Below are 13,045 nucleotides of genomic sequence, written 5' to 3' on the forward strand. Positions count from 1 at the left end.
GCAAAATTTTAGAATCAAGATATATTGGAATCTACTTCAAATGGACATGCAGACTCGATATTTCGTTCCCAGACACTACTGTCTTGTGAATTCAGTTACATGAAGAAAGTAGCCATGGCATATTGTCAGCATTTGGATTTACATACCAATGTGAGCAAGAAGTTTTCTTACAAGCAGCATACCCTCAGCCCCCATCTAAAATCATAAAATCATAAAATATACATATTTTTTGTTACAAAGAATACTAAATGCAATTTAAGTATTACCTTCATGTTATGCATATGCAGGAAAAAAAAAGGCAACCAAGTTTATTAATGAGACAGCATTAATTATCAACTGGCACACTATGTTCAAAAGGTTGCTGACCCCAAACCTATACTGTAGTGTATATTAGTTGTGGATTATAAATCTACATTATTTTTCTGATATATATCTACATACTGTAGGCCCTTAACATTTGAAGCATTGACTTTCATATTCATCTTTATTTGTAAGTTTAGAATCAATAATTTTCCATGTATGTGAATAGTAAGAAAAATATAGTCTAGAGCAATAAATAAATAAGGCATGAAAATATTTAAAGAAAATATTGCTTTAGAAAAACTTTTTAAGCCTGTCATTCCTGCATCAAGCCCATGTCTTAACTAATGAGGGTGTCTTGGAATATCTAACTTCCCGTGCCCCCAAGTAATTAATTAATTTTCTATCTCACCTCACTGTCACTCTTCATCTTTATAATGGAATCATACAAACAATTCTTAGAAATGAAATGACTACCATAGTCTACTGATAGACAAGCCTCCTGGTACAAGCAATACTTGCAACACATATATCTATATTTTAAACTTTTATGGGGGGTTCTATTTGAGGAATATAAATCTTGTGAATATTAACCCGTTGAATCTGGTTGTGTCACGGTTGCGTAAGTGACCAATATCTCAGGTGTACCGAGCGTTGGCCGGGTGTGCGAACACTTGTGAGCGGTGAGAAGGATCTGTCTCCCTTTTGTATAAACTTTTGAAGCTTTTTTGCCATTTTCCAATTTCCATATTTTTATTTGCTTTATCCACATGGTAACAGACAATAAATAACTCAGTAAAAAAAAAAAAAAAAAAAAAAAAAAAAAAAAAAAAATCATTTGTCATATCTATTTTTTGGATAATTTTCAATTTTCTGTAATACAACTTGCCAGAAATACGATGCGAAGCATGGAAATGTTATCCTCTCTGAAGCTGGCTTCTTCCAGTCACAGATTGAGCTCCTTACATTCCACATTCTTATATTCATGGGAATAATGCAAAAACCCTCTTGTAAGAACCAAATGAGACTAATCACACTCCAAGAGGTTTGTGCACTTGTGGTGACCCTTTTCCTCAACCCTGGCCTTCACTCATGATGGCATATTTGCATCACTCGGCCTGGGCCAAGATTTTTCCATGACGGGACCGTTACGCCACCCAGATCATAGGGGTTAAGGGCCCACAGTATTTCTCTTGCTTTCAGTTAAGTAGCCTCTCTTCTCTTATACTGTAAATTTCTTTATACATCTATTGTAGCCTACATTTCAGAGGTTTGTGATATTTAATAAGTACTGTAAATCTATCTCACACACCACCAAATCTAACATAAAAACAAATTTTGTATGTGTAATATTAAAAAAGAAGAAACAAGAACTACATGTTTAAACAAAACCAAATAGTTCTAATAATTATGAAAAGAGTGAGAAAGAAGAAAAATACACTTATACATAAAAAAAGTTTAAAAGATAGTTTAAAAACTGATGGTCAACACTGCAAATGCTCTTTAATTATTGAAGTATTTCCTCAAAATTAAATAGCAAATACTTATTTCATCCCTTTTTTAATTTCAAAAACTTGTAGATACAGGTTTACTTACAATGACAATCTCATTCTTCATTTAGCCTGTTTTACATTTCAACCCTTCAGAGATGGGTACAGCTATAGCCATCATGATGTAATAGCCAATAACGTAGATATGCATCACAACTTTCAATGGGCTGGCCATCTATGCATAGCTTAGGCCTAAACAAAGTCTAGACTGTTGCATATTATTACATAAAAAAAATTCAGGCCCCATCATCATAGGGTTTTTTGTAAATCACTGCTGCAAGCTTTCTATATCCTAACTACACTACGCCAAAGCATACATTCACAACAATGGAAAACCTTCATGACTACAGTTACACTTTGGCAAGACTTGTTTATTTTATTTATTATTATTATTTTTTTTTTTCAGGTGTTTGTCTTATGAACACAGGATGTAAACTACCATCCAATGTTATATAAATGAATCAATTTAATGAAGCACTTGTGGCAGTTTATTAATCAAAATGTCAGGTACTTTACAAGGTAATTCAGAATCGGTTACACATTTTTCAAAAAGTTGTTTTTCTATTAGACTCTATCAGAAATGTAACATACAGTAAAACGTGCATTATTCCATAATTACTCTTCATATTTTTTTTCTAACCATTATGATTATCCAATAATAAATGGTTCCTCATTATGGACTGTGTAGCTCACTGGGGTGTTGAAGTTGATACCATAAGAAAGAACAAAGATGAATACACAATAGTTCTGGCCATAAATTCTTTCATACAGGAAAATTCTACTTTTTGAACATGCTAATAAAAATGTAAAGAAAAATCCTGGGAATATATTCAGATACATTATACAAAGTTACACTGCTGACAAATGAGCTAACATACAACATTATTTAAGTATTCTACACAACAAAACAACTATTTAGAATGGATAAGGCAAAATATCTAATGGAAACTCCTTAAGATACTTGTAATTATTCATGTTAGCATAATGGTGTAAGAATATTACATTCTATAAACATGTATATTGCAATTATTATAGATGAACATGCATTTTTATGCTATTTACAAGAACTAGAAAATGGTACATTTGCCAAACACAAGATTTTCTATGTAGTCTATCACTGGTGAATAATGTTATCTTTTAACATATGCATGATCTCGACTTTACTTAAGCTGCTAAATCCTTGTATCAGTCAACCAAAGCAAAGCACTGAATATCATACAACAAACATTCAGAGCATACTTACAACCTCTAAACCTCTCACATTACTCCTGAAAAGTCTCTAGATAATAATTTTCAACATATAAATAAAAACATATATGAGAGAGGCTTTAATTTATGGGAGTTATGATTGCATCATTAGATGAACTGTTGTGATATATAAAAACAGAAGTAAAGAATCCTGGATAGCACTGTATGCCATGATGTGACTCTAGAAAGCTTCATATATTTGGTATTCAAACTGGTGTATGGTCCAAAAAGATGGTATCACCAGTCTAGCTACCACTATTCTGTTATGATTCTTATACAATTTTCATGCATGCTTATTGGTGTATGAAGATGGAAAAAAAAGACAATGAAAAGGAAACAAAAATGTCCTAAGACTTCACAGTACACATCCTGTAAACCAAATATCCTCTCATAACAACGGTATAGACTCTTCCATATATAACAAGGTTTAATTTTGAAGAAATCATTATAGACTAGTTTTGGCAATTAAGAAAACTTAACAATACAATCTTTAATCAATGAAAAACGAAAATTTAGAGACGGGCAAGTGAATGAAAATAACTGACAAAAGTAATAATAATAGGAAATAAGAGCAATAATAATAGTACTACATATAACGATGGTAATTACAATAATGATAATACCAACCATGAATGCGAAAATGAATTTTAACTAAAATCAGGAAGGAAAAAAAGAAAGATTTAAGAAGCACTCGGCCATAATTTCTCTCAGCATTTATTCAAACTCTCCCAAAGAATTAAATACAGACCACATTGCCTTTCCTTACTTTAAGCACATGAAAAAAACGCATAACTGCTGTCTCTAAAACTCTATTCATTCTTGTCATTATATAACAGTTTGAAATTTATCAAGTTAGTTAACATAAGCAAAAGTAATGATTATCATATTACTATATTAATACCTTAATCATTATTGTTATTAATAATGATAACATTTGTGACAATGACCATTAAGAATGATAATGGAAAAAAAAAAAAATTAACAAGAATACTATGCATGATATTACAATAATTGTACAATCATGGGCCTTATTTTTTAGCACCAAGAAACAGTAAAGACACCATCTATCCAACATCTTGCACTGGCTACTATCTTGGTACTTGGTCCAGTATTCCTAGACTCTTAGTTACTCTTCAATTTCTTGAACAGGCTATATTAAGAATAAAAAATAACTGATATTTCATGAAAAGGCTACATTATGAATAAAAAATAACTGATATTTCATGAAAAGGCTACATTATGATTAAAAATAAAAATGACAATTGTGAAAAATAAAGAAGAAAAAAAATCATGTAACATATAACAAGAAAAAAAAAAAAATCAAGAGTGAGAGCTAATCATTAGAATTCGGCCTAATGTAGTTGCTAAAATGCTGATTATGATCATGAAGATGATAAGTACAATGGAAGAGGGAAGGGAAAAAATAAATGCATAAAACAATATGGCTACTATATATATTTACTGGATAATTAAATGTTAAGGTCAACTTTTCCCACATACACACATTCACATACATACACAAACCCATGCTCATTAAAATCTAATAATCTTTTTCCCTGTCTTCTAGTCTTTCTGTGTTGCATTTTTGAAAACTAACATTTCATTCAAATACTTCATGGTAATGAATGTCACAAACATTTTAGTCCCATTACTATTCATTACCTAAATCATGGCCATTTAGTGTGTGTATTGCCGTTGATAAGTGATGATAAATTAACATAAGTTATTAAAAAGTTTTGGACTTTTAAAGTTGGTATAATATATTTTTCATTCTGTAACACAAGCACTAACTCTACCTACTTATACATTTAATACAGTAGTTTACATGTTAACCTTGTAGATTTAAAAACAAACCCAAAAACACATCTATAAATACATAAACAAATACCAAATTATTAAAAAAAAAAAAAAAAAAAAAAAAAAAAAAAAAAATCTGTACTTGTTCCACTTGTTTCACTCTAGCCCTCACACTCAGCTGCGGAGAGCTTCAAGGCGGGTCCTCATCTCCTCCATGTCCTCCTCAGCCTCCTCTTCTGAGTCCTGGGGAAGGGCTTCGGCTCCTGTAGGTTCTGATGGCAGTGCATCACTCACTGTCGCTGGGGCCTTGCCAAGTTCACCAGCTGTTATCTCCCACAGAATCTGCAATGCATTTTAAGGGTGGATCATAATGCCTTTTGTGCCTGATTTGTGATGCACACTGTAAAATTTTAGTAGTTGCAAATGCAACAGGTAATTTTTTTTTCTCTCTTTTACAATTTTTCGAATCGTTTACAGTAAATTGCGTATCTGGAAGAAGCCTCTGATAGTATGGATCTCAATATCACCAATGGATATCTCTCACACTGATATAAAGAGTTACTTCCTTAACAACTGCATCATTAATGAAAAGGCTATTGAAATGAATATCACCTTCCACCACCAAAATTATGTTCAATTCATGTTTCCTTCCAATAAATAAACAAAAAGTAATGTATTAGATGCTATATAGGATGCAATGGGGTACAAGATGTATCCCTATTTCAGCAAGGTATATGCAGGGATAACATGTATCTGCTCCTTCTTGCATAAGACCCAAGGTAATTTTTTGAGCCACTTTTGGGGAGAGAAATATGTACCTTGTTTTCCATCAAATACTGTTAACACGGTACTTTCTCATTTGACTGTGTATCTTTACTTGCTTACTGATGGGGATAACTAACCATTTAACATCTTTACAAAGATTTATCTGTAGATACATGCATACCTTCATTCTAAACATCCTACAAAGGCCAAAGAGTGTTTGTTGTTACATGTGTACCTAAAAACTTTATGAATGTTATTGTGGCCCATCTTCAGATGTGGAAGAAGGTACAATGTGGCAAGACCATAACCACTCGGTGATGAGCACAGCTACAGCCATCATGACGTAATCAAGGATTATGTGTATACACATCATAACTTGCTCAGCAGCCTGCTGTATACAACACAAAGCCTGCCAGGAAGACTATAATAATGTCACAAAAAATTCTAGCCCCGTCTTAATAGGGTTAATCTTTTTCATTGGTAGCATATCTCAAAAATGCATTGCTTTTTTTGGCTAGGAAGAAATGCGATATTCTGTTAGCTTCACTAGCTCCCCTAACCCCATGATAATGATCCATCTTCTTCAACTATGTATAATTCAAAAGTGGTAGTTGACAAATGAAAATAAAAGTTATTTTTCCCTTCTGCCCTTGCCTTGGTTGTAACTTTTTGCTAATGAAAATTGAACTGGTCTCTGGAAGTTTGGATTTGTCTGGTCATATTTAAATATTTTTGGTAGCTTCTCCCATAAAACCATGAAATTAGAAGAAAATATATGTGTATATAATTATTTTTTTCCCATGTTTACAAAAATACAGTGTTGGGAAAGCTATAACACAGAAACAAAACTCAAAAAAGTGAAAAGGAATGGTCCATATCATAAAATAAGACTACTCCCATCATCACTGGCAAAAAATAATGACCTGAGCAGGGTTAGAACCTGCTCCCCTTCTAAAACAATTCCAAAAAGGAAATGTCTTTAAATACCCAGAAAAATCCCATATATATTAGTTATAGCTTGCTTTAAAAACAAAACAAAAAACTACCAATATTAATACTATTGATGATGATAACAATATTAATAATGGCTGCCATTCTTATAGCAAAGATAATTATAATAAAAAGTCACAATTGTCTTCTTAAATATAAAAAAAGAAGCAACCTCCTCTAAGCCATTTTCTGCTCAGAGCTTCAATTACCAAATTCCTGATGCATTAAAAGCCATACAGAAGGTATCCTCCTCTCCTTACCTTATCAATTTCCTCCTGTGCCTCTTCCTCCAACTCCTCGGGTTCCATGGACTCCATTGTGTCCTCCAGCATCTCCTCAATGATTCCTGCCTTCATCATCTCCCGACTCATATCCTGCATGGTTCTGCTGATCTCAGGGAGCTTCACCAACTGCTGCATTGTCTTCATCACTTCTGTGGACTGCTGGAGTGAGCCCGCCACACGGAGAGTTGCTGCATGAAAAGACAGATGAGAGGAAATAACATGAAACTCATTTGCACAGAGTACCATCTATTTTTTTTCACAGTTTACTTATTCAAATACTCATCCCTTTACATCAATATTGCCTCCAGACTTGAAATGATCTGACTTGGTTTACTGACTGCAAAAAATATATTATTTCAGTTGAAACTACTTCAAAATCTAATTCTTATATCTCCTGGATCATTGAAAAGTGGTACACTACTCTCTTATGATGTTGAGCAGCAGAAGTGAGATGTAGTTTCCATCAGATACATGATCATGAGAGTAAACATCCAATAAAGCTTTTTTTTTCAAATACAGAATTCAATAAATCACATGAGATATACAATGTTCATATAAAATTAGATGCATGGGTGATAATTCTGCAAACTATAGTATGTTAACACTGGCTATTCTAAGTTATAATGTTTGAAAGGTTAGGTGTATTAAGAGCACTTTTCACTTCCGATATTTTAAACTTATGATAGGTTTTTTAGGAATGCAACGTCATCGTAAGTTTAGAAGCATCTGTTCTCACTTTTTAGTTCGCTTTTAGTGTACTGATAAAGTATAGTTTCATTTGAAGAATCATAGTCATAAATTTCATTGGGATTAACACACACACACACACACACACACACACACACACACACACACACACACACACACACACACACACACACACACACACACACACACACACACACACACACACACACACACACACACACACACACACACACACATACACACACACACACACACACACACACACACACACACACACACACACACACACACACACACACACACACACACACACACACACACACACACACACACACACACACACACACACACACAAAAACCCTTTAATAACTTACCCAACTGAGTTTTCATTTGTGACTGTATGGAGTTAAGATGGGCCTTTGTAGTGTAAATACGGGCCACAGCCTTACGAGACTGCACCAGCTCCTTGGCCAGCATCCTGCACACATCCTTATCTCCCTTCTTAGCAGCTTCCTTCAAGGAGCGCTTCACCTTTTCTTCCTCACGCTGGATTGCTGAAACAAACACGGATATTTTTTTGTAGTTTTAAAGTCAAATCATCAAAAGCAGAGTAATATTCCAAAGCATAAGCCTTATGCAATTTTCTTCAACATTAAATAACAAATCAATACAAAAGAGAAGAAGAAAGAAAGAATGAAAAAAGAAGAAGAAAAAAATGAGATACAAGCAAGTCATTGACAGACTGTTCAAAATATTACTTTTTTTTTTCATTCATTTTCTTAGAACAATAACAATAATAAAAATAGTAAATAGAAACTGGGAATCTCTACAACACATATGGCATTACTAATCTTACTTCGAATCTGACGATCAAGTCCATATCCCTCTTTTCTAATTCGGCTACACCATTCATTAACCTGTGAAAAAAAAAACAATGAAAATAAATTACTCACACCTTCCTATTAAATGGGATTGTATACCCTATTCTTGAAAATTTGTAGACTACCAAAGTATTCACATAACTGATAAAAAAGAAAAAGAAAAAGAACGAAAGAAAGAAAAAATCCCTAAAATTGATAAAGAAATATACAACCGGAAAGAGTAAAACTATAAAGCAAGACAGCTTAATAAAACCATTTTATCAGTATTCTCCACTGATATGAGATGCCAAATATGGCTGGATTTATCTCTCAGAGTCTATTACAAAGTCTATTATCATAAATAATGGTAATGATTCAGTAACTTAAAAACTCCTTCAGCAAAGGATTGCAGATATTAATACAATGACAAGACAGCTGATACAATGAAGATGTGGCTCAAAATTTCTAAAAATGTGGATATTATATACTAACATTGTCCTATAATCATAAATAAAAAAAAACTATACTACATTCCAATGTTTCACTTCAAATATATCTATAAGCTTCATCCTCCTCCCCTCTCTAATCCCATGCTCCTTGTTGTTGTGGGGAGGGCTTAGGAGACAAGGTCTGAGGCCCAATTTAGGGGATTACGCCTGCCATGGAGCTCAGCCCGCACCTCAATTAATTTTGCATGGTCTTTTCTCCTTCACCTTTCATTTTCCTTCTCATCTTCATCTCCTTCTGTCCACATACTAAAGTGTGAGAGCCATGCTGTAAGGATGAAAGGCTGGCTTTGTGTCAGTCCCGAATGGCTTTTGTACTTCATTTGCTAATTACTCTTTACCATTTTCCTTTATCCAACATATTTTGTTCTAATTGTTGATACATTTTATACCTTTTTGCTACAATACTTTACCATAATGCTGTATGATCCTTCCTTACCAAGCCTCACCCTATTGCTATATGATAGGAGTTTGTATTCATGAAAAATAGCCTTCAGGCTAGTACACTGGTAATGTGTCAGCTTCTCATCCGAGGGGTAGGCGGTTCGCGCCCCGCCCAGGCGCCTGGAGGTTACTGCTGTGGCTGGGCACCACGGTGGGTAAGGACTAAGCTCTGTCGCATCAGCACTCGCTAACACACGTTGATCGAGTCGACATCTGTCGGCACAGGCCGGGCTCCCCCACAGCCCGGGCCAGGCTCAGCTTCGCATATCGGACTTATCCTTATCATGAAAAATCTGGCTCGAGGCTTAGGTAATGGAAATGTCCAGTCACGAAAAATTTGGCCAAATGTTGGGATAACAGGAATGTCTTACCATGGAAGAAGATCAGACTCAATGGGCATTTAAGCTGGAGCTCTTATGTCATTTTCACTGGTAAAAGAGTGTTGCATATACCATCTGTGACCCAAGGTTAGAAGAGTGGCTGCTCTAGGGAGGAACTTAGCTCTATACTCAGGATCCTATTCCTGCTCTCCATGGCCAGCAGAGCAGTAAGTGCTAAAGAATATTTGATAATACAAGGTTATAAATAAATGACAAATAGCAATGTAATTATTACTATTGTTACTGCATTGGGTTGTAGAATACAGCAAGAGACGACAGATAGTATGTGCCTGGAGAACTGTCTCTTATTGTCTTGATATAGCATTTCAAATGACAAATATGACCTTGGAAATTGGCAAAGAGAGAGAGAGAGAGCTAGAGAGAGAGAGAGAGCTAGAGAGAGAGAGAGAGCTAGAGAGAGAGAGAGAGCTAGAGAGAGAGAGAGAGATAGAGAGAGAGAGAGAGCTAGAGAGAGAGAGAGAGAGCTAGAGAGAGAGAGAGAGCTAGAGAGAGAGAGAGAGCTAGAGAGAGAGAGAGAGCTAGAGAGAGAGAGAGAGAGAGAGCGAGAGAGAGAGAGAGAGAGAGAGAGAGAGAGAGAGAGAGAGAAAAAAGACAAAGGGTGGAGGCAGGGGAGAGGGAGTTTTGATGCTGCACACATATTGTGATGTGGGTGGGGCCTACAAGCAACACAACCAAGAGAGTTTCTACTCAAGTAAGCCCATTGCCCAGATTTTGGGCCACTTGCAGGTGGCAAGGTACTTGGATCCAACAGGTTAATAACAAGTCAGTAAGGTCTATAGACCGATTCGGTAACGCCTAACAACCGTCCCTAACAATGAGAACTTAGTGAAAACAAACCCTCATGCGTTCGAAATCTCACTGTGCTTTGCTTACAGAGTCACTGAAATTTTGCGAGAATTTAGTTTCTTTGCGTGAAAATGCTGAGGAGCTGTGTTGTTGTTGGTTGTTCGCACCACAACATGATGGGAAAGAAAGATTTAGCCTTTCATACATTCCTAGATTGCGAAAAGAAACTTGCAAAATGGAAGCGATGGGTACAGGCCATGAAACGCGTGAACGCTGATGGGAGTGCTTGGGCATCTGGTGGAAACTGTTTACATATATTTCACACTTTTCATATTCTAGAGACAGATAATAACTTTCAAACTCTATCTATCTATACTATCTACCAAAGCCATACAAGGTCAACATTGCCGACATTGGATTTTGGCAGCAGTCCGACATTAGGTTTTGGCAGCAGTCATACACTCCAAAAAGCACAACAGTAATTTTACATTTTTCTGTAATCATATTGATTTATCATAATTTTAATTTACAGGCAAACCATCCCTGGATTCAACTCACCCAGACTTTATCCCAAACACAGTCCTTTAGATCAAAACAAAGCAGTCATACTGTTAAAAAGATTTGACATACAAAGAAAAGAGGCCTAGTTCAGGAGATGCCAATCATTCAGAAGAAACCAAAGTTTCCTGTTGCCTCTGTGTCTGAAAAGTCATATAGTCCAGCAGATGAAACAACTGAAGCGGGCCTATCTCAAATTACTGAGGAAAGAGAAAAATGCATTGTGTGTTTGTAGGCTTTTATGTGACTTCACTGTCTCCTTTGTGTAAACACCTTGTAAATAGGAAGAAAATTGATGTTAGGAAAAGGCACTGATTTCACAGAAAAATAACCTATATAGCTAAAAATCACAGATTACTGTAGCAAATTATGTCATCATAAAATCATTTTTATTACAGGGTGTCTTGATCAAATATGATATTCAATATTTCATAGGTTCGTCGATCCCAATTTCGGCAGGCAGACGGTATGAGCATTCTTGTAGCTGTACAGCTTCTAATATTGGCTCATTTTGCTTTTTCGCTTTGGTTTTTAAAGAATCTAAGCATTCATACTCCATTTTCGCTCATGCTGATAACGAGGTATCTGCGAGCGACGGGTTTGTTTTCACCAAGCGGAATTGCTACTCTGACTCGTGACGTCACACCGAATCGGTCTATAATCTTTCACTTGCCAGAATTTACTGTAAATGGAGGAAATTTACTGCCCTTCACTTTCTGCTGATTGTTTTCATTACCTTTTGGTGTTAGTGTCTTTTCTTTTATTTCACTTTATCTCAATGCAGTCCTCATTTCAAGATTGACACTGCACTGCATGATTTGGCAACGGTGAACAAACCTTTACCATGCCTAAAACATATCAAACTCCCTTGTTATTTATCACCAAACAAGCTGAAACATCATTCTAAGCTTTATCTTGTTGAATTTAATTGGGATTTGTTGGCGTTTCCTTCCATGGAAGATGCCAATAAATGACGGATTAAAAAAAATATTGTCTCTGGCAAGTGCATCCATACTGTAAAGAAATACCATAATTTCCAGGCCTTATTTAATTACTCATTAGCAAAAGATTAATATACCTATAGCAATGAGGCGTAGGTATGTGATTTTCTAATACCGCTACACCATTAACCTGTGAAAGACAATGAAAACCTATGACTGCACCTTTTTGTCCTCTACAAGAATATTATCTTTAATCTGTCCTACCTTAGTGCTTCCAAATAAAGATCAAGCAAATTTATGAAGTAGCACATCCCAGTTGATACATTACAGGAATTTCTGTGATCAACCCAGTTATCATGGGTGACAAGTGCAGTTAATGGTAGTGCCAGAGTCAATTATGTAAATTATAAAACATGTTATATGATCACCAAATTTACTCTTTTTTTTCAAGATCAGATCACATATTCCTACATAGTTGCACCAAGATACGATTGCAAAATAGTCTTTTTAAAGTTTGATTTCTGTCTAACTAGATGAGAGAATTTACCACAGGTTCTTTCCATCTCCTCTGGTTACAAGATGATATGAACTAATACTCATGTCATTTCGAAATGACCACAGAACCAACGTTTCAATGTACAGACCAAATTGCACTGCAAGCAACTCTTCAATTTCACTCAAATTCGTCATCGCCAGAGGGACAAAATGCCTTTCATTAAGATCCACTAACCTGGTCTTTGGGAGATTTGGAGGGAGACTTGGAAAACAAACCCATTTTCCCGTTTTTCGATGGAAATTAGGGGTATTTTTTCACCTTCCTTAATTTGGCTACCTTATGAGTCAACAGACTTGTTCGTGCGGCTTCTTTCACACTGTATCATACTTGTAGAAAATACTGAAACAACAA

The 13,045-nt window shown here is 35.3% G+C and overlaps 1 protein-coding gene across 1 annotated transcript; it reads right to left on the reverse strand.

Annotated features, from left to right (window-relative positions):
- Positions 1-2,320: 2,320 nt before the first annotated feature.
- Vps24 (vacuolar protein sorting 24) lies at positions 2,321-13,045 on the reverse strand. The gene is made up of 5 exons (XM_027366697.2): positions 12,869-13,045; positions 8,499-8,559; positions 8,017-8,196; positions 6,911-7,122; positions 2,321-5,237 (listed from the first exon to the last, which is right to left on the reverse strand). The coding sequence occupies exons 1-5, from the start codon at positions 12,911-12,913 to the stop codon at positions 5,070-5,072; spliced, it is 666 nt and encodes a 221-aa protein (XP_027222498.1). The 5' UTR covers positions 12,914-13,045; the 3' UTR covers positions 2,321-5,069.

This window comes from Penaeus vannamei, chromosome 19 (genome assembly GCF_042767895.1).
Source record: "Penaeus vannamei isolate JL-2024 chromosome 19, ASM4276789v1, whole genome shotgun sequence".
In the NCBI taxonomy this organism is placed as follows: domain Eukaryota; kingdom Metazoa; phylum Arthropoda; class Malacostraca; order Decapoda; family Penaeidae; genus Penaeus; species Penaeus vannamei.

What these genes read in the sequence shown, in the direction of transcription:
- Vps24 (XM_027366697.2), bottom strand. Translation starts at nt 12,913, where the DNA reads ATGGGTTTGTTTTCCAAGTCTCCCTCCAAATCTCCCAAAGACCAG. An exon ending in CCAAATCTCCCAAAGACCAG is followed by an intron (nt 8,560 to 12,868) that starts GTTAGTGGATCT and finishes TTTTTTTCACAG; the next exon opens with GTTAATGAATGGTGTAGCCG. An exon ending in CACAGGAGGAAATTGATAAG is followed by an intron (nt 5,238 to 6,910) that starts GTAAGGAGAGGA and finishes AATGCATTGCAG; the next exon opens with ATTCTGTGGGAGATAACAGC.